Below are 21,993 nucleotides of genomic sequence, written 5' to 3'. Positions count from 1 at the left end.
TTAAATAATTTAAACAACCTCAAAGAGAAGGCAGAGCATGCCAAAACAAGTTGCTCTGTTTTCAGTCATACCAATCCTATCTGCATTGCAATAGATCACAGAATTAGGACAAGATTTTCATATTTCTTTGCTGGGGAATAGATTTTTTCAGGAAGCTTTCCAGAAGGAATGATATTAATATTTATTGTGTCAGGAGTTTGCTTTAATGGAATCACACAATGTTTTCCTTTAAAAAAAAATGTATTTTCTTGCTTATGCATTTTTATATATTTTTCCTATTCCATATGATGGAAAGGATCTCACAAGTGTTGTGAAATTACCTCCTCAGCTATGTTTGTATTGCAGTCATGGAAGGCTCAGGTTGTGCTAGAGCACATTCTCTAATGTAAACATTGTGCAGCATTCTCTCCTCTACAGGGATGATCACCTTGCCCAGCGGCCTCATTCCTATTAAACAACTGAGACACTTTATCAACTGGCTATGAAAATGACAAATTCAATCAGACTCTACCTCCCATGTTGCTGATGTTAGTTATTTTAATAAACCATCCACTACCATTAGGTTATGGCAAGCAAAACATAAATAGTTTGCAATAAAGCTTAGAATTGCTATTCTTCTGCTTAAAAGTTCATTAAATGGGCAGAGTTCTCACCTTTTCAAGCTTTTGTCACACATGGAAAAGATACTACTAAAGTTAACTACTAGGTTAATGTAAACTAATAGGTTTGATGGTAATCTCAGACACGCTCACAAACACACAGACTAATAATGTAATTGCTCAGTGACATAAGAATCAAATCCATCTCTAAGCAGTACACCGTACTTAGTTTTGGGCACCACAATACAAGAAAGATATAAAGCTATTACAAAGCATGCAGAGGACAGCTATGAAGATGGTGAAAGGCCTAGAGGGGAAAACATATGAGGAGCATCTGAGGTCACTTGTCTTGTTCAGCCTGGAGAATTGGAGACTGAAGGGAGAACTCATCACAGTCTACAACTTCCTCATGAGGGGCTGTGGAGGGACAGGCACTGGTCTCTTCCCTCTGGTGACCAGTGACAGGACCCAAGGGAATGGCCTGAAGCCGTGTCAGGGGAGGGTTAGGTTAGATATTAGGAAAAGGCTCTTCACCCAGAGGGTGGTTGGGTAAGGGAACAGGCTCCTTGGGAAAGTGGTCACAGCACCAATTCTCACAGAGTTCAGAAGTGTTTGACAACACTCTCAGGCACATGGTACAGTTTTTGGGGCTGTCCTGTGCAGGGTTAGGAGTTGCACTTTAATGATCTTTGGGGGTCCCTTCCAACTCAGGATATTCTATAATTCTTTGAATACCAATGAGCTTCATTTCACTGCTGCAGAGCAACCCAGAGCTGTGTGTGTGTCAGTGCACTCCCACCCCCTCTCTGCTGATCCCAGTGAGTGCCAGTGACTGAGCTGTGAGATCTATGTCCAGAATATTTTCACCAAAAGTAAAAAATGGGACTGAAGTTCCTCCTTGCAGTAAATAGATTTTTTTCTCTGAACTCCTATTCAGAGCAACCTAAAAATCTAAACACTAAGACGCTCAACATTTGAAGGATTTGCACTTTTCAGTGCACTCACATGATCAATTGTTCAATACTAGTGGTTGTGGGGAAAAAAAAATCCACAGGAGTCTCCAATTCGCATTTACTTATTTTCTTTTACAGATTTCAAATACGCATTAAACATTGCCTGTGCCGACTTGTTTCACCACAGGCTCAGTTCAGTCTAATTAGGGTTGCCAGGAACCCAAGCAAATGGAATCAAAGAGTAACTTCAGAAGAGACTAAGCAGCAGCAGCAACTGTCATGAGTAAGTAATGCTTATTCATATGCATTAATTCAAATTGCACAAATTTTAGCCATAATACATAGCAGGTAGCAGAAAGTGAGGCTGTTAAGCAGGAACATTGGTGTTTTTATCAGGAAACCCATCAGGGGGCCTGTGGAAAGACTGTGAGTGTTTTATCCAGTGAGTTTGGCCTTCCACACACAGGACAACACAAATATATCAGGTTTTCAGAAACTGTAAGTATCCCTGGGGAGTCCTCACTGCTCAGCAACAATGAAAACCATTCCTATCAGTATTATTTATATTGTGTGATAATAGCATGTTATTTATATATGGACTCAATATCTCTATGATGGATAGGTTATTAAAATGCCAATGGATGGGTCAGAAATACATCAATATTTTAGCAGCACTGGTTATCAACCCAAGGCTATGCTGAGTCATATATTTCCTTGTGCTTGGAAAAGCTTGGAGAAAGCTACAATAACTGTCTGAAGTGACTGAAGGGATATTTGGAAGAGAATTCAAAGCTAGTAGTAAATAGTATTTTCCTTAAAAACAAATGGGAGAGGTTGATTCATGAAAGAAAAACAGTAAAAAGAGATGCAGGCAAATTTAAAAGAGATCCATATCAAAGCCATTAATATGAGTGACAGGCTGCAACTTTCATCTTAAGACAAAGACCTATATGTGCAGCAGCAGGGTAAACACATCTCCAAAGAATAGGAAAACTGTGGCTTGGCAGACCGAGGGGTGACCCATGAGTGGGTGCTCAGTGCCCTGTGTGTCCCCACATTGTGGCAGCCTCCTGTGCCCAGGACACAGGTCCTCGTCTGTGAAAGCTCTGCAGAGCTTCCAAGAAATCTTCTGGAGCTACTGAAGCTTCCAGTGAGTCTAAATTAATGGCAGGACAGGAGAAAATGACCTGCTCAGATGAACTGAATGATCATCTTATAAACTGAAATCATGTCAGTCACGACGGAGAAAGAAGAAGAATAAGAAGTGGGGAATGATGTGATGGTGTGAGAAGCCACAGTGAGGCAAAGGCCCCACTGCAAAGGACATCTGCTTGACTTCTTGGCATTTTCTAATGGACATCACACTGCTAACAGACTGCAGATGCGCTCCACGAGAGCAAGTGCAAGCCATGCTGTCGTGCATCTGTTATAATGCTAAGACCTTTCCAATGATATTTGTAGTGATATTTGAACAGGTAAACATGCCCTTAAGTCTGCGAGTAAGAAAGAGCTAACAAAGAGTTATGAGCTGGAATGGGAAAGGCGGTTCTGGTACAGCCAGGGTGTGAGTGCAGCAAATCCTAATGGGGCTCTAAAAGAAAATGTGCTCTCCCTGCTCAGCAGAATAGTTCCACAAGGGTTTTTTCTCACCACCACGAGGAACTGCACTGATGAGAACTCGGTGTTTCAGTGGCTGCAGGACCAGGATGCCTGTGAATATACTTGTGGCTTTTCTTTATACTAATATACTGTTCCTTAAAAAATAAACTCTAGACATCCCCCCTCCCAAAGCTTTTGTGCTCTTAATACAGACCAAAGAACAACACTAACACTTCCTCATGCCAAATAAATTACATTATTCAGTCCTCACAGTTGAGACTAACCTAGTTCTTTTCTACCATGTATTTGAATGTAGTTTTAAATGTCAATTTAATTTAATTTAAATTTCAGTTTTTCAGTCCCTGAAAGTACCATATAATAAATCAACTGAAAACTACACAAAATTATGCCTCTGCCTAAGTCCTAAAATTAGAGTTTGTTTGAAATAATAATTATTCAAATTTACTACGGCTTTGTTCTTTGGTGGTGACTTCCTCCTAACAAACTTGAAACACAATAGGACTCCCAAGGACTGAGATATAAATGTTTGATTTAAACACAAGTGGAATTATTAAGATTTTTCTAGGAGAGGATTCTGTGATTTGGATTATACAAAAGCACTACGTTATGCCTAGAACATGATCCCTTGGGCTTTGTATCACTGGCTGAGTATGATGACATCTTAATGGCTTAGGGAGTTACTACCTGCCAGCTGTGTTTCTGTAACTCAACTGAGTGCATGCTCTTCACTCACCACAACTGCAGGCAGAAATGCTAATAGCTTCCATCCTTATGAACCTAATCCAGTTATGGAGCTTGATGGATGGAAACTCGTGAAGACACCAGAATATTCTCACAGTCTAAGGCTCAACCTCCAGCAAACAGGACTTAACAGGTAATGTCATGCCTCCTTCCTAATTTCTGTTTTTACTGTTGTGTTGGTATACAAACCCTAAAACACTAGGAATCAGCTTTTGATTTCATAATAATCTAGCACTGGTATAACTTCAATGACTTTAGGGGAATTTTTCTAATTTATACTTTTGCCACATCAGATCCTGTGAACTTCATATACATAAAGAGAAGTGGTTATAATATGTAGATATAATTTTCTTTTCTTATACACAATTGATTGTGAAGGAAACTTAATTACATTTAGCCCATCTGTAGTAGTCAGATTAATTAAATATTTCTCTCTGCACTTATCTCTAATTGTAATGTCAACAGAGCTGTCCTAGTCCATGTTATGTTGCCATTAAAAAGGAAAAAGAAAATTGCTTTTAAAACCTGCAGTGAAATGATGTTAAGTGTCTGCCTTAAACTGACAAATTCAAGGAGATTTAGAGTTAAAACTGCCAACTCTTCCAATAACTCACCGTTATTGCAGAATATAAAGCACCCAAAATCACAATACAGGGCAGTTTATACGGAGCCAGTTCACAGAGTGTATCAGAAAATGCTTTACATACATTACAGGCTAAACAGGGTTTTAGTGGACAGATTTAAGAGTGAGTCAGTGGCTTGGACAGCAGGGGAGAGCACTGACAGATGGAAAAGCACAGGGGGGCAGCGATGCCAGCTGTGGGACCTTGTATGGAAAGGATACACACCAGTGTAGGAGAGCAGAGACAGTGGGCAGAGAGACGTTGTTGGACCTCTTGGAAATAAGGTGGAAAAGGAAGGATAAGAGAGGAATTTTGAATGGGGTTCAGAAACAAGGAAACTTTTGCCAAAGGACAGCAGGGTCTTAGAGGCCACAGGATACAAAATCAGAAGGTCTCAAAATATATCTGTAAATGAGGAATCATCACTGAGTCAGAATGTTTCTATTGAGGTCCCACACTGACCTCAGTTCTTGGACCTACATCAAGCTTAATTTATCAATGACCTAGAAAAAACCCAGACAATCATTATACCAAGATTTGGCCCTACAGTTGAGTATGAGATCTCTCCCAGGACAGGTGTGGTCTTTAAGTGTGACACAATTAGGTAATATATACTTCAATGCATCTCAGTGTACAATCTAAGGAAAAAATGTTAACTGTCCTTGGGGGCAGATCACAGAATCACAGAATGGTTTGGATTGGAAGGCACCTTAAAGATCATCTTGTTCCAACTCCATGTCATGGGCAGGGACACCTTCCACTAGACTCAGTTTCTCAAACCCTTTTCAACATGGCCTTGAATTCACTATCTGAATGAGAAAGAGGTTTTTCCTTTTGGGTATCTATAGGCTGTATTTCCTGAAAGAGATGGCAGAGTTATGAGGAAGAGTGGAAAGGAGACGGTAGAGATTACTTGTTACACTTTTGGTTTTTTTTGCTTTTTATAAGAAAAAAATCAAGCACTGAGATGGTAGATATGGCATACAGATACTTTCTGCTTGAGTAGCATCTAGCACAAGGATCTGTGCTGCTTCAGATGAAGTCAGTGGAACAACTGTCTTGAGCAAATACACAAACATTGACATTTTGTGATAAAAAAGAAAGCATACATCAAAACCATAGATTCAAACAGCAGTCAAGGATATGACAAATAAACAGAGACAAATGAATTATGTATCATACCTCCATCATTGTCCAGGTTATCTCCACACACCATTTCCATGACAATGTTACATCCTGAGCCACTCCAGCCCACTTGACAAACACAGTGCCACCCATTCTGATCAAGAGTGCATCTCCCATTTCCATAACAGAGACCTGGGCAACCATCTGAAAAAGAAAATGTAAAAAAGAAGCCTTCATGAAGGAATTTTCTTCTATTTTACAGTTGAAATTATTCATTAACATTCCTACTTCTAGTACTATACTTGCTGCTTTCAAATGATCACACCTGCCTTGCAAGCCATTTAAATTTTTGGCCAAAGATGGAAAAATTCCCAGCCTGGTCTTTCCCTTTGCTTGCCCAAAAGTCATTTCTCAGTGAGGAATGAAGATTTTTTACAGTGTGTAATATTTTGTGCACAGGAAAAAAGTGAGTAAAGTTATAAGTTAAAAAGTTTGCCATAAAGTTATAAAGTGTCCATCTCTTTCTCTGCTTATTGAAAAATAAGCTGTAGTTCACAAAGGAAATCATATACATAATAAAGATTTATATCAAAGATACACATGGACACCATTGCCTAAATGACAAACTGGCATTTGTGGACATAATCCTACACATTGCAGGGAGTGGACGTGACCTTTTTATTCTGTTCATAAATACTCATCTGACTGAGAAAAAGCCAATTTGATTTATGCTACTCTACAACTCTTTCCACAGAAGGCAATTGAGGGAGCATTGCCTTCCAATGTCCCATTCCACTTTCTTCCATTATAGCTGATTCTAAAATGACCAACACGTGCCCTTTAGTGGTGCTGATTCTAGATCAAAGCTGACACAGGGGCTGTAGCATCCTCTGGATTATATACTTGCATGCTCTGAATCAATAGTGATTTGGACATTCACAGCTAGATTTCTTGCCTGCAAGAGTGAGAGAGGAAACGGTCTCTTGGATGTGAACGCTCATGTCCATCTGCTTGCATAGTGTAGTGCCAGCTCAGACATTTGTCAGATCCTCTCCATGTCACACATAGAGCCAAAGGACAATGGATAAAGCTTGGCAATAAGCTTGACAGAGCAAGTGGCATCACTTCTGAGAGGGCTTCTTTTTGCCAGCATGGACATACAGGAACTGAAAGCCCTTCTGCACACGATACTGAACACCAACATGCAGGTGATATCGGAGAGAAATTTTGTTTTGAGGAAGAAAGAAGAAGCCTCAGTTTGCATATGTGTTTGACTGCCCCAAGATGCTCCAAAAGGACTTTGGAAGAGCCAATCCGAGTTTGGTCTGTCAGGGTGTGACAGCCCCACATGCAGCACATGTCCTGGCCACTTTACACGAGATACAGAACCTCTCTCACTCTCAGCACAGTTTATCAATCACATGTGCAAACAGGGGGACCGGAGAGTCTGACTTTCTTTCTCAGAAGGGCTGGAGATGGATGGCACCATTTTCTCACACTGGAATTCTGGAAGATGGTACTCTAAGACAGCAGGAAGTTGGCAACCACCAAATATACTATAAAAGCCAATTATTTCCCTTTTTTGGGAAGTTGGGTGAAAGGGCAGGATGTGAGAACTCTTCTGAGTAATGGGGATGTTTTTCCACTTTGAATCCCTGTCCTGCTGAGTTAATTAATTTCTTGACCATGATTACATTTTGCTGCTGTGTGTGGTTATCCTCTAAGTGTATAATTGTAATCAAATGAATGCCTACCTGCTTTTATTATTACCTAATTCTGAAGAAATAAAACAAGAAACACAAGATAAGCACTCAGGTCTCTCTGAAATAATTATTAGTTTTTTATTTCAGCTAGCAGCTTTTTTGGAAGGGGCTCTGCACAGCTTGGCTCAGGCTGAGGGAGTGCTGTCAGACTCAGGGATGGGACTTGTGCTGACATGAATAAGCAGGACCTGCAGCAAGGCATGGGAATCAAAGGAACAGCACCAGAGACAAAGCAACATAAAATTTAACTCTTGTATCAAATGTTTTGAAGAGAACTAGATCACATCTGGCACAGGCAGCTTTTAAAAAAAGAGTTCTTCTCTATCAAAAGAAACTTATTTCAAGCATCGATGACCAAAAAAAAAAAATTTTTGTTCTCATGGGAGACGGTATCAACACAAGCTTTTTGAGCAAGTCCTCAGCTTTGGCATTATTTTGGGATGGTAAGCAAGAACAAAAAATGAATTTGCCTAACACAGCACATCAGATGGTCACATAAAACATGCTTACATTGCTACAATTTTGCAAATGAGTTGAGTACATTATTTGTTAAAAACTGCATTTTCTGGTGTTAATCTCTGTTACTCTCTGCGTGTGTATATATGTGTATATATATATATCTCCATAAACAAATGTGTTACCTATTGTGGGAACTTAGAAGTACAGAAGCTCAAAAGGGTAACATAAAATGCCCCATTCCCAATATTTTGTGTATTTTCATTATTTTTTTCTCAATGCTGGTATGAAAAAACTTACCTTGAACAGCATCTAAGTAGTGAGCTTAAAAAAGAAAAGAACGAAACTGAGATGGATTGAACTTCTGTACCCAAATGAAAATACAGACACCATTTGCTTATGGCTTGTCACTTATTGGACAGATATAAAATGTCTCCCTCTTCCTGCAAGCAGATCTATTCCTGCTGCTGTGACCAAAACACACTGATTTTGTGATCGTTCTCCATTTGATGACAAGCATGCAGAGGGGCTGGGGCTACACCTGGCACTGCCTACAATGTGAAGAGTAGGTCTATTTATCTTTTTAAGTATATCAGTCCTTCTGTGGACTTATTCTAAACAGTCTTTAGGCTGCTCCCCCTTCTCAAAACTAATTCTTGATTTATGAAATCTGATTAAGTAAATTCTAGAGCCAGGGAATTATCTTAAAACAATCAAGATAAGCATTCTAGATTTTCCAAGAAACAAACATGAGAGTTTATACTGCTTATCTCTGAAAATGAGATACTGCTTTATTATAAACAATTAAAACGTTTATGAATAATCTTGCTTTGGGACATTTCAGGGAGAAACACTATTAGACTTCAAAAACCTGTTGTTTTTCATTAAAAATATAACTATTGCATTTATGTAGTAGACTAAAAACATCTAAAAAGATCTGAAAGCTTTACCTTATTAGGAATATTGTTAGAAGCCAGCTCTAGAAAAAACACCGTTAGTAGTAAGTAGAATATGTAAATTCTCAGACAGAAAGGTAAGAGATTTAATGCAAGAATTACTTTAGGTAAATAATAGCTTTGTTCCCTCACACCTCCTATTTTTTAAACACTTTTCCTTTCTGGCTTCAAAGTTCATATATGAACACAACTCAAAGACATGTAAGGACTGAGATATCTTTCCTTTTTGGTTTTGTTTTAGAAAACTTAATTAATCTCCGTTATTTCCTCTATACAGAAAGCTGTGCCAAGCTGCTATTCTGTGGGACAAGCAGGGTGCAGAGGCACCTTTTTACACCTAGATTCTGGCTGGATTCTGGGACTCTGTTTTTCCAACATGACTCCAAACAGAACGATGGCTGTGGCAGATCTGTGTAGAACTGAGATTTTATGTATTTTATTTCTTGGGGTACAAAACCCCCTTACCAATGGTGCAGTGGTCCCCTTCCCATCCAGGGCTGCACTCGCACTTCCCGTCCTTGCACTGCCCGTGCTCGGCACAGTGAGAGTGGCAGGTCCGTTCTTCACAGGTTGGTCCTACCCAGCCCTCTTCACACTGGCATATCCCTCTGGAGCACACACCGTGACTGCCACAGTCCAGGGTACACAGCTCTGCACAGGGGAGCAAAAACACACCACTGAAACATCAGTTTCATTGTGCAAATAGACTTTGCATCAAGGCTAAAACCCTTCTGTACTGGTATCACTCGTCAATCGGATCAAATATGGGATTTCATCAACCAGAATTACGGACCTTGTGCAATCTGGCTGCCTCCTTCTTTAGCAGTTACTTCCCAGATCATTTATTTGTTTGGGGTAGGGACTGCAAATGATGTCTTTGCAGACAGTAGAGTAATAGGTCTAAAACAGACGAACAATGACACAAAAAAGTCCTTATCTTTTGACTGATTTCTGCTGAGATTAAATTCTGAAACTTCTTATAAACTGAAATACTGCAAGGGAACTGAATTAGAGGATAAAGTGGCATATAAAATACACACAAGTAAACCAGTTTTTGACATATTCAGATGTTTGCAGTGATGACAAAGTGGCCTTCCCCTACAGTACAGAGAGCCAGCAGGAAGGTAACAGAGAGCAAGAGGCAAGGCAAGCACCCCTCTCTGATAGCAATATACGACGTTACATGACTTGCATCTCCCTAGTTCTAAAATGCCTTTCAAGGATTCAAACTTTTCTTTTCCTCCCTGACTTCTGTGAGCAAACTGACAAGAAACCAGGAAAGCTGTTTCAAGACAGGAATACCTCCACCATTGCCCTCAAAAGACTTTCTCTACGTGGGTACTGTAGAACAGCCCTGATTGTGAAGTAGTATGGAAGTCCTGAATTGTTTCAATGCATCACCATATGCCAATTGCAATTCTACTTCCACTTAGACTAAAGTCATTCTGTGAAAAGAATGGCTTCATTATAGAAAGGTTCCATGTAGTTTGAATTTATTTAGAATAATTAGTGTAAAGAGACAGAATTTGCTCGTTATCCTGCAATTAACCTGCTACAGAAATGTCTCCTCCTTCTTCCTCTTGGAAAGCAGCTGATAGCACTTCAAGTGCAAGCCAAATATTCGTGTCTGCTCTGATTTCAAATGTCAGTGTTACATATTTAGTTGTGGCAAGATTTTTCCCTTGACAGATCTTAAACAATGATCGTTTAGATCTTGGAACTATTGTATATAAACATTCTTAAAAGCATTTGCAGTGACAAATGCTGTCACTTATATACCAAGAAAAGTTTTTAAAGTTTAAATTGAAATCTTATCAATCCAATCACTTTAACACAAAGAAAAAAGCAGCACAGAAATGGAACAGTGACATCACAGGTGTGCTGGGCTCTGTCCTGAGTCAGAGTTTAGCCCTTATTTTCATTAATAGCCAGGGTGATGGCACAGAGTGCAATTAAAATGATCAGTGAGTGACAAACTGCAAGAGCATGGTCAAACCCAAAATCAGAAGCAGAAGTAGAAGGCATGGTAAAGAACCTCAGACAAAATTCAGTAAAAGCAAATGTGAAGTACTGTCCTTAGGAAGTCAAAATCAGCTACATAAAAATAATTAAATTTACTATTCAGACAGGGACTTGTGTTATACTGGAATATGAGATAAAAATAATTATCTGATGATATGATCCTATGATATTCCTGTAAAAGAATATGTAAGACAAGGAAGGAGACTGCTCTGTCATATTCAAATGCAAAACTGTGCTAAGTCTGGGGCCTTATCCCTTAGAAAGTCCTGATTGCTGCCTGCTGATCTTGTATTAATCTAATACTTCATGCCTTGGACTGCCTGTCTGCTGGTACTGGGAAGGATTTCTTTCCCCTTGCTGCATAACTTGTCTTGGCTTTTTTGTTTTGTTACTTTTTTGTTCATTGGAAACCTGGGAGATCGCTCAGAGGAACATAGGGGATATTGCTCTGTTATTCCATTGATACTGAAGTTGTCCAAATACTTGCTCCTGTGATCAAGAAGTAAACTGATCCCACCATATCACAAAATAATCATCTCCAGGCCAGACTTGCAGAGGACTATCGATATTATTTTAACCTATCTTTACAGCTTGGGGTATGGGCTAACTCCTGAGAATTAAATCTAACAAATTACCTGCTTCTTCAAGGATTTAGATTGCTAGAGGGATGCCTTTGATCTCTCTTGATCTCCCTCTAGTTCATTATAATTATTGCTTTTGATATTTTACTTTAAGTAGCAAAGATTGTTAAGAGGATATTAAGAAATATTCTGTAGTTTACAGTATGTCGAGCTAAGTGGAGCTGATGGGCTTTTTGACCCTCCTGGACTGAGTGCCTATTATATGGATTTTTGCAATTGTAGGGCTGGTTTAGTTCAATCGATCCCCAAAGTTCAGTGACGATTGTAGGAATTGTTATACAGAAGTGGCAATGGCACAGAGCCCGCGACCCTGTCAGCAGCTCTAGCAGCTCCTACCACTTCTCTATCTGTAAACAGACCTAAGAACCAGCTGTGGAAAACCTTGAACACATTCCCACACACGGCATGGATGGCTGCCTCACCCGTCTGTCTACCCCACAGAATCTAATCACGACAAACTCATCTTGCAAACAAACAAGAAATAACGGCACGGAGCTGAAGGCATTGTAGGCACATCTCTACCACAGGGACATAGATACATCTTGGACATGTTCTCCTTTTAACACCACAAAATTAAAGAGATGTTAAAATGTTTTAAAGTTTTCCAATGTTTTCCCCATGTTTCACACAAGGAATAAAATGTTTAAACATTATTTAAGCTTCAAATTTTTAATGAAGTGGAGATACAAGACTTTCTATCTCATAAAAAATATACCAGGTCAGCCTGTATACATTCTTCACTCATGAGGCTCCTTCTTTTTGGTTCTATTTTCCCAAATAAGATCATGCACAGACAATCAAATTTTACTCTATTTTTCTGCCTATTGGAATATGGTGCCTACCTCAATCCAATCATGCTGTCTTGGAAAGACAACACAGCAACACAAGTTCTGGACCCCAAACTGGCTTTGTGTGACAGGAAATGTTAGGTTAGCTGTTCTGCACCAAGGTATTCAGTTTTCACACCTCATTTGTGACAGCAAGTCACAGTAGCTGTGACTCGGACCTGTTCCAGTACAGGAATACCAAAATGACTTTACCTACCTCTTGTCTTTCCTTCTAGTAATGCATTTTTCCCACAAAAGATTGAATCTAAGTGTTCTTTAATGCAACTCAAACCCAATTTTGTGAGTACCAGGTGATATGAGACCTGGTTTCTTAGTCTGGATCACACACTTTCCTCAGCTCCCCTCGATGTCCTGTAGCTCAGCCAACCTTGAGAGTTACATTCTTTCTGGTGATTTCATATAAGGCTTCAGAAATGCTGTTTACCATGATAATGTATTCTTCTGCCACACAAATCCAAGATTCTCCACAGACTCCTCACGCAAAGAAAGGGAAATCAAGCCTAACATCATCCTATTAATGCTGTGGTAGAACATGCAGCTTTAATCCACAGCTAATTCAAACAACTAAGATCAAAAAAAGCCTTATTAGTTCAAGTTGTCCTGTTTTTAAATGCAAAACTATTTCTTAGCTCCTCCTGTAGATAAACAAGCCCAGAAATATCAGCATAGCAGGGAGCCACATTAGCATTTGCGTTTGTATTGAGAGATGGGGTTTCTACAGCAGACCAGCCAAACTGAGATACTCAGTGAGTGGTCAAGGACCAACTGCAATGGGAAATTATACAGTAATTTTGACTGGGCAAAGAGCCTCAAGTAAAGCTGATGCACTAAAAATTGAGACAGTGGTCAAGTTGGACAGCAAGTCAGGCAAGATGTAACTGTTCAGATCACTGGATTATCTTCCTCCTTCCAAACCAGCGGGTCCTACAGGACATAGAAGCAACCCGAAATGCAGCAGGGCCAGCACAGAAGGGAAAGGGTTTTGAGTTGTGGGTCAGTGCAGCAGCTGAGACAGCCAAAGATGTCTCCTCTGACTGAAGCAACTACTCCATTCCTCCTCACCATCCATCTCCCAGCTCTGCGATCCCTGCCTGGAGCATCTGAAAGTGGTGAGCTGGTTCAGATCATGGACCTGTCAAATAATTATTCAGTTTATTTTCCTGGGTTAATACCTGACAGCTTGCTGAGCCAAATCAGCCCAATGAGGGACCAAAGAAGCAACACAGGCAAGGCAAGGGAGGAGATGCAGATCACAGCCTGGAATGGGACTGTTGTGCTGAGGAGCCACAAGCTGAGCCATCATCTGACTGCAAAGGACACAAGCAAAGAGGAGGTGACTTATGCAAGATAACAAGGGAGGCAGGTGGCAGGTACACTTTGGATTAGTCAGCTTGAGGATATTACATCACAAGCCTTTAATTATTCTGTTCCATTAATCATCAGTCATTCTCACAATGTACAGTGCCACACTCCCAATTCTTTAAGTTCCTCAATTGTGTTGGTGTTAAGGCTCTAAGCCCTCATGGCTTAGAGGGATATACACCTGCCCAGCTTGCCTGCCTGAGCTCTAGGCAGACCTTGTGGACTGGGGTGGGCTGCAGTCTGATCTGTGGCTCGGAGACCAGCTCTTTAGCAGCTGAGAATTTTCATGGCTCCCATGAAACCAATAGAGTCAGCCTAACTCAGTAACTCATGGCCCTGCATCAGTTTTTGTACCTGTACACTTTGAAATCAAAACAAGGCTCTCTAAATGCAGGGCTGGAAAGTTAATTTTCTTTCTGAAACAAGCTCAGCCATGCAGAGTCACTGCAAGCCCCGTGCTGGCAGAGTGCCGGGAGGCGGCCTCAGCCGACCCCAGCTTCTCCCAGACTTTCATCAAATACAGTTTTCATCAAATGTAAAATTCAGAGTCCTTGGTTTTACACCAATTAATGTATAAAAGACTTAAAATATATTCAAATCAGTCTGGAATTTTTACTGACATGTCCTTAATTCTGAATGCTCACTAATTTCTTGGAAGAAGGCAAATGTGAGCTGTGAAGCATTATTTGTACATAATCTTGAGAAGGAGACAAATAGTTGATCATTCCTGAGTTAATCTAAAAAGCATTAAAAATTCACTCCACACTCTTCATTTTAATTACCTAAATCAACAATGAGTTCTTTCAAATGTGTTTTATAATAAGTTCCTACTTATGTGATATGAAAAGGGAAATTAAAGCTAAATATTTTATAATTTGTAATGATAAGGAAAGATTTTAATGTTAATTCAACATGTTTCAGAAATAACTCTTAGAAAATTATGCTACGAATACAAAACTATATGTAAACAAAAGTGGCCAAATACTATGAAACACTCATTATACTTTTCTTTAGTGGTGAGTCTTGTTCTACAGACAGTCTAAACTTTGAGTATCATACTAATAATTTTGCTATCCATTTTTTAATAAGTGGTTTTCCATAAAGATTAGAAATTAATCTACCCTGACTTTCACCCAATAAGCTTAACTGCTAGAGGCAGCAAAAAAGTCACCTATCTAGACCTAATAAAGAAAGTTTTTTCAATTTAAATATACATTGCATTTAATAAGCTTGCATAATAATTTCAACAATGTTCCTGAGCTTTTTAAAATTACCTTCCTGCTGTGTCCTGGAGACAACTTTGTTCTAGCTCTCATTTTCAGCAACTGACTTTATTAATATAATTTTTTACACCCCAAAAAAAAAATTGAAAAAATTTAAAGTTTTAGAGTTTCGAAAGCACTTGAGCTAATTTTTTTTCTGTAAAACCTAATGGAAATTTGTTCCCCTAGAGAAGGTTACCTAAGAGTGCACTGTGGAGGTTTAATGCAGATATCAAGTTTTACATACCTGTTCTAAAAGAGATGTTATTTTTATGGTACAGTTTATATTATTTTCCCAACTTACATGAACTTCTGTGGCAATCTGGATGCTATAACTGCATCTAATCTTGGCTTCTCCAACAGTGTCACAGTATGCGAGGTGTGCAATTTTTTACATTCTTAGCTTAACACTTAAGCTATGCCAATAAACCATCCCTGAAAGTGTTCAAGGTCAGGTTAGATGGGGCTTGGAGCATCCTGGTCCCATGGAAGGTGTCCCTGCCCATGGTGGGGGGAAGCGGGGCTTTGGAACTGAGTGACCTTTACAGTTTCTTCGAGCTTGGGACAGTTTTCCTAGAGACAACACAGAAGTATTACACGGGTTATGCCAGTATTCAGTGGCACCTGCTCTTCGAGCCTGAGATGGAAATCAAAGGCATGTGGAAATGTCTTCAAAACATTAATGTTGAAATCTTTGTCAGCTGCCAGGTTTTGTGAACATGTTCCCTTCTGCAAACAGAAATCAGGTTCCAGAGGCAGCAGTGGGGCATTCCCCACCTGTTCCCTATTCACACCACCAAGGAACACATGATGGGAACATGTCATAGAACTTCATGTGAAATTTAGTACAATCAAAAATAAATCATTATGACAGATCATCACCAAATGACTGACCTATTTTAACGTAAATTTATAGAGAATAGAGCTGCAAAGGACTTCACAGGATCACCTATTCTTATTTGAAATTAAATCATACCAGCCATCCCCTACAAGCTCCCAGCAACAGAGAACCTCCGACAGGACTAGGCAATCCATACCACTACCAGACTTTCTCCACAGACAAATATTCTCTCAATCTAAATTTCCCTTGCTGCAATACTCCTTATCCTTCTCTTCATGCACTGCACACTAACATCTGACACTGGAATATATTGGAGGTCATCTCACAATGCCACAACGCGTTACAGTTGGGTGAATAAATTTGAAGTAACTTTTTCTGCAAAACTATTGCATTGAATTTATTCTCATATAAACCTCTGAAATAACCACCACAGTAATTTTCAAAGATTCTGCTCTTGCCCAAAGTGGGACATGGTGGCCCATCCCAACCGAAAACACAAAGATTCACCTCACCCGAACTGAAACATTTGTGTCTCAAATACTTTTCTATTACAGTCTGTTATCAGACTAGAATGCTTAAATTTATTCAGTTATTGATATTTATCCTTTTTGACACTGTCACGAAACAAGACTGTAGCATATAAAGCTATGTTAAGCCAAAGAGGAATTATTTGGGAAAAATAGCTAAAGAGAAAACAAGTTCTATTCTAAATTGTATTTGCCCTCATTTCTGACTCTGAATGATGTTAGAGAGGCTAAGTTGGGTCTTCCTCAGGGAGACAAGAATTGCAGAAAAGTACTACTGAATAATCAGTATCTTCAGAAAATAAATGGGGAAATATAAACTTCACACAGCCCTGGCTATTATTTGGGATAATTCAGACACAATCATTGCACAATGATCTAAGGCAAAACTTTCCCAAAACTTCCCCATTCCCCAAGCATTATTTAATTTTAAACCTTCCTACTGTAAGGTCTATGTAGAAAACCTTTCTGATTTCTTGCTTCACAGATATCTAACTACCTTTCTTATCTTCTTACCACAGGCCACAACACATAAAATAAAACCACTGGAACTAAAATGCCATATCCTCACTGTTTGTAACTCAGAACATTTCAGCATCCATATAGTCGTGGTTTTAATTGCTTTCTGGAAATAATCCTACCATCACCTCATTGAACATATTCCTGATGCATTAGGTACTCCATAAATAACTCTCTGCCTTCTAGTAGGAAGGTTGCCATTAGCACTATTGTGTATCACAAAATATATGAATGCAATTGCATTTAAAAAAAAACCCTGTAAGGCAGCGTCTGATAATGCTGCATCTATTTAAAGGTACCTTGTCCAAACTGGAAGCCTCAATGTGCTTGAAAATTTATTTGTGTACAAAAGTAATCAGTGGACAAACAGAAAGGTCTAAAGGGCAAATACAACAGAGGTTGGGGAAATGACAGAGAAACTTTTTCCCCTTCTCAGATCTTTTATCATACTTTTTTCACCCAGCTTTCTTTCTCATCTGATGAAGATTTTCTCCCTGATCCAAATCCAATTTGTATATATAGAAAAACTCACACTATATTGATTTCACTGTGGTTCAAAATGGTATTTTTACAGTACAAAAATTTAATCAATACAGCCTGAAGAAGTTAGACTGGTAATGGTAAACATACTAACACATATTTCATTTCAGGCAGCCAAAGCTCTGAAAATTGATAACACTGAAAAGGATTCCTCATTTTTGCCACTGGGAATATCCCTGTTTACCCAGCCATAGCACTGGTGTAAAGCAGAATACAATTATACTGGGCTTGCCACACAAGAGACTTCAGCTGCAGAAACTGTCTCTTAGAGATGATACAGGTTGGCAGGTTGGACAAAGCCAGTGTGGCAATGTTTAAAATAAATGAGCAGAAGTGTAATCTAATAGCAAGGAAGATTAGACTGACATAAGGGTGAGGAGAACCATACAGCATTCTGACCAGGATATTTTTTAAATACCATTGCCCAAGTAAATATGGAGTTTCCTTGTCAAATTTAGTCCTGTTTTATAATTTGTCTCCGCTGTTTGCTGTAGTTGTTGCAAAGCAGTGAGATTTCAGTCGTGACTGGAGATTTATACTCTGACTAACAAGCTCTGAAATCCTACGCAACACCCTGAGAACCACAAAAGGAAATGCTGTGCAACATCTGCCTTGTCTGATATTTTATTTGATCAGGAGACTGGTATGAAAGCAGTCCAGAACAATCTGATGTGAGCAGTAATGAGTGAGATGAAAGCAATGCCTTTGTGCTCACTCGCAGAGGGGAAAATGCAATCCACAGTTGCTTGGACTGAAAAGAGAGTTTTGCAGGAAAAATGGGAAGCCTGTTGAGTAAGTGACAGACCACAAGGAATTGGGGAAGGTATGAGGCCTGTGATGACAATGAGAAACATGGAGAACAACCAAATGGCTTTGCAGGGAAGAAGAAAAGAGGATAAGAGGTGTTTCAGTAGGTACACTTAATAAAGCTGTGTCACAGGTACAGCCTGAACTTACACAGCATCAAAAGGAAACAAAGATTTTGAGACACCTATTTTCAGCAAAAGTTCACCAGATTGCCTGAGGGGATCAGGATATGTCTTTATATTTTGTAACATAGAGAACTAACTATTGTTAACAGTGACTATGACTCTGCTCAGAGCATAAAGTTTTCCACAATTATTTAATTACTAGGTTTGATTAGTAATATTCAGTAAAGAGGTAAAGATTTATTTAAGCACTGTTTTCAACAAGTCAGCACCATCTTTAATTCACTGGATTACAAGGTGACCTTTGGATAGGGGTCCACTCACAAAAATTGAGCTGGTAAGTGCTTATCTCACCCAGGTCTGTATTCTGAATGTTAGATGCGCCTGCTGATTTCAATAATGGTGACACATTTTACTTATCCTATTTCCAAAGAGCACAAAATGCTGAAAAGGTGGGCACTGGCACTTCTTCTCAACATATTACACAAACATCTATTCAGATTCACCTGTGTAAAAACGATAACAGCCCACAAGTGACAGAGATGCCCACACTGGACAGAGCTGGCACTGAGAAGGAAAGGGGATACTGACCTGCAAAATCTACATCCATACACTACGACTGGATGCTTTTAAAAGAATGTACTTCTATTTTTATAACTTTTTTTCCACTGAAGAGCCAGACTACATGGAGAGATGGAAATCTGTTCAACCTGAAGAAGAGAAGGCTTTAGGGTGACCAAATTCTGGCCACCTAGTACCTTAAAGGAACATACAAGAAAGATGGAGAGGGACTTTGGACTAGGACATGTAGTGATAGGATAAGGAGGAATGGCTTCAAACCGAAAGAGAGTAGGTTTAGACTAGATATTATGAAGACATTCTTCCCCGTGAGGGTGGTGAGGCCCTGGCACAGGTTGCCCAGAGAAGCTGTGGCTGCCCCATCCCTGGAAATGTCCAAGGCTCAGAGCAACCTGGTCTCGTGGAACGTCTCCCATCCACAGCAGGGGAATGAATTGGAACTAGATGATCTTTAAGGTCCCTTCAAACCCAAGCCATTCTGTGAAACAGCCTTAGGGACTCTGTTCCAAACAAGCAATTTGTATTACAGGAAAGACTACTGTGAGAAATCAAAAATCATTATCAGTTTCTAAGAAAAATCTCAGGTCCACAAGCAAAAGCAAAAGCAGATGAAGAAGCTGGCCTGCCTTCCTCCCTTTTCAGCACAAATAAACAGTTCCTCAAACAAACTCAGCTGTGAGGCATAACAAGCTCTTGCACAAAAACAGGGAGTGCAGTCTCAATCAGCACAAGTTCCACAGTGCTGCCTGTGAACAGACAAGCAGCAAAAATGTCCCTGTGTCCATTGCTGAGCCTGTGCAGATGAGAGCAGAGAGAGACCAAGCAGCTCCCAGTAAATAAACCATAACTTGCTCTGTGTCAGCAGCACACACAGAAATAGCAGCACGCATCTGGCAGCGGCTGCTCTGCCTTGCTGCTGCTAAAGCAAAGGTGCAGCTCATGACTTGCATTTTTTTGTGTGGAGCAGACTCCACAGATCTGGCAGAGGCGTTGCCAGGCTGGCCACCCTTCCTCAAGGCATTTTTGTAGGAAGCACATGGGGGACTGGAGCAGGAGCTCAACAATCACATGCCACGTGAACAATCAGCTTTCTGCACTCCATCAGAAAATTATTTTGGATCACAAGCTGATAGATACTATTTTAATAATCTGTTTATAAAATAGCCAAGGTTTCCTGGACTGAAGAGTGACATGCTCAAATGTCCACTGAAGCTATAATAGACAAGGAATTTTTGCTCTATCACCACCGAAATGACTATAAATGTAATTTTATTTAAAACGTGTTACTCGAGCCAAAACATTTCAGCAATAAAGAGGGCAGAGACCAGGAAATCCTTACATGTCTACATCTATTACCCTTGCAACAATCCACAGAACCAAAAAGCTTAAAAATGCAGTACGTAGGGAAAATTCCCATGGGTTTGACTTTTATCAATAACAATTTCCTATTTTCAGAGGAAGTTAAAATTCACAGACTCTGCTGCATAAATATGTTGAAATGATAGCTATTTTTGTACAACTCTTACCATGACAACAAGAAAATATTATAAATATCTGCTTTTTAGGGACTGATGCAGCATATTTTGCACAATAGATGTTCTGAAATTTACTGAAGGACAAAACCTCTAGTTGTTCTAGTGCTCTTTTGTACTCTTGCTCTAGTAATTCCCATTTGTGCTTTTCCAGCTGTAGGAAACCAGCTCACTCTAACAAGAATCCTTCTTTAAAAGCTGGTGGTATGGATAATTTGTTGGAGTTTCATCTCTGGCTTTGGCTTAGAAAACAAAAAGTTGAAGATTTTGTGTGCCATTCCTGTTCCATTGACCATCTAGGCTGGTTTTCCCCCTCCAATGCAGCACTCAGACCATCTGAAGAACATTCCAACAACTTCTCTACTTCAGAGTCCTCTTTTATAAAGAGGGTTCCTGTGGAGTACAAGCTTTCCATATTCAGAATTATCATCGTGACATTTTCTTGGACACACTGTTCACAGAAGTCGTTTCCATGGTATATCCTGTCAGTTGTTTTAGTATAGTTCTTATTCACCGTCTAGTAGATTGACTACTGTGTAGGTGATAAGGTTGAGATGCAAAGGGGGATGCAGGCACTCAACTACAAATTTAGACCTTTAAAACCCCTTGCTTAGCTTACCTAATTTAGAGGTGTTTGAGCCACTGTGGCACCTGAGTTGCTACTAAAATCCCACTTATTTGCCAGGTTTTGCTACTAGATAATTACAACAACTTTGTTAAACTCTCTGGTTTCACAATCTGCATGACCTTACACAAAGCCCAGTGACAGGGACAGTTCTCTGCTCCCTGGAGCCACAGGATGCCATGCAGGCAGAGAGGAAAGGCTCTGTGAGCTACCCAGAAAGCAGGATAAACCAGACCATATTGCTGTCACCAGAGAAGTTTGGGTGTTTTGCTCCTAGATAAGCCAAGAGCTGCTGGGATAGAAGCATCCAAAATTGGGTCTGTGGATTCCACCCTGTGGAATAAGTAGTACCTTGTCGTGGATTAGACCAGGATTTACAGAAGCTGACTTAACTAAATTGCATTTACATTTAAATGAGGAATATTTCCAATAATTGCTGAATGAGGTGCAGACAGCAATAGATTAAGAATCTTAATTTTCAGGAAGAAAAAGGGAAGGAAAGAGCCATTATTTTTGGCATATCTGCAAAATAAGCAGCAATCAGTTGAAAAACATCCCATGTTTCTTCACTGTATATCTCATACCCTTGACTTATCCTATTTCTTAAATCAATACATTACTACATCAGGTATTTCTGGTTCCCTCTGGACTGATTTAAACATGCAGGATAATTAATTTTCATCGGAGTGCTTCTTCACTGCCTTAAATTTCTCATGTTTTAAATTCTGCAGCAACACACATTAAGTGTTCCAATCTTTAACTACTATGTTTTTAATAGAAATCTTGCTCACCAGACACCTTTTTGCAAACTCTTGCAACTCTGCAGGAGACACAAATCAAACTAGTCACGCGTAGTTTTTTTTCTTTTCAATGAAATATACAGTAGTAAGAAGAGTCTTTCCACAATGTCAGACAATGTACAGCAGGGAAACT

General features: G+C 39.6%; 1 protein-coding gene across 3 annotated transcripts in view; it reads right to left on the bottom strand.

The window, feature by feature from the left end:
• The window catches only part of TENM1 (teneurin transmembrane protein 1), a 306,894-nt gene that overhangs the window by 87,991 nt on the left and 196,910 nt on the right, over positions 1-21,993 (bottom strand). For 2 of the 3 annotated variants that reach the window (XM_027898080.1, XM_027898087.1), the window contains exons 12-14: positions 9,302-9,487; positions 8,181-8,204; positions 5,719-5,865 (exon numbers count right to left, since the gene is read on the bottom strand). In XM_027898080.1, coding sequence (XP_027753881.1) covers positions 5,719-5,865; positions 8,181-8,204; positions 9,302-9,487 — 357 coding nt within the window. The remainder of the gene's footprint in view (positions 1-5,718; positions 5,866-8,180; positions 8,205-9,301; positions 9,488-21,993) is intronic. The other variant, XM_027898096.1, reaches the window with a different exon arrangement.

The sequence above is a fragment of the Empidonax traillii genome, unplaced genomic scaffold (assembly GCF_003031625.1).
Source record: "Empidonax traillii isolate 1590-97213 ecotype Southwest subspecies unplaced genomic scaffold, ASM303162v1 scaffold20:size5563877, whole genome shotgun sequence".
Classification (NCBI taxonomy): Eukaryota; Metazoa; Chordata; class Aves; order Passeriformes; family Tyrannidae; genus Empidonax; species Empidonax traillii.
Note: the sequence above shows the minus strand (reverse complement) of the source record. Positions and strands in the feature narration are given on the sequence as shown.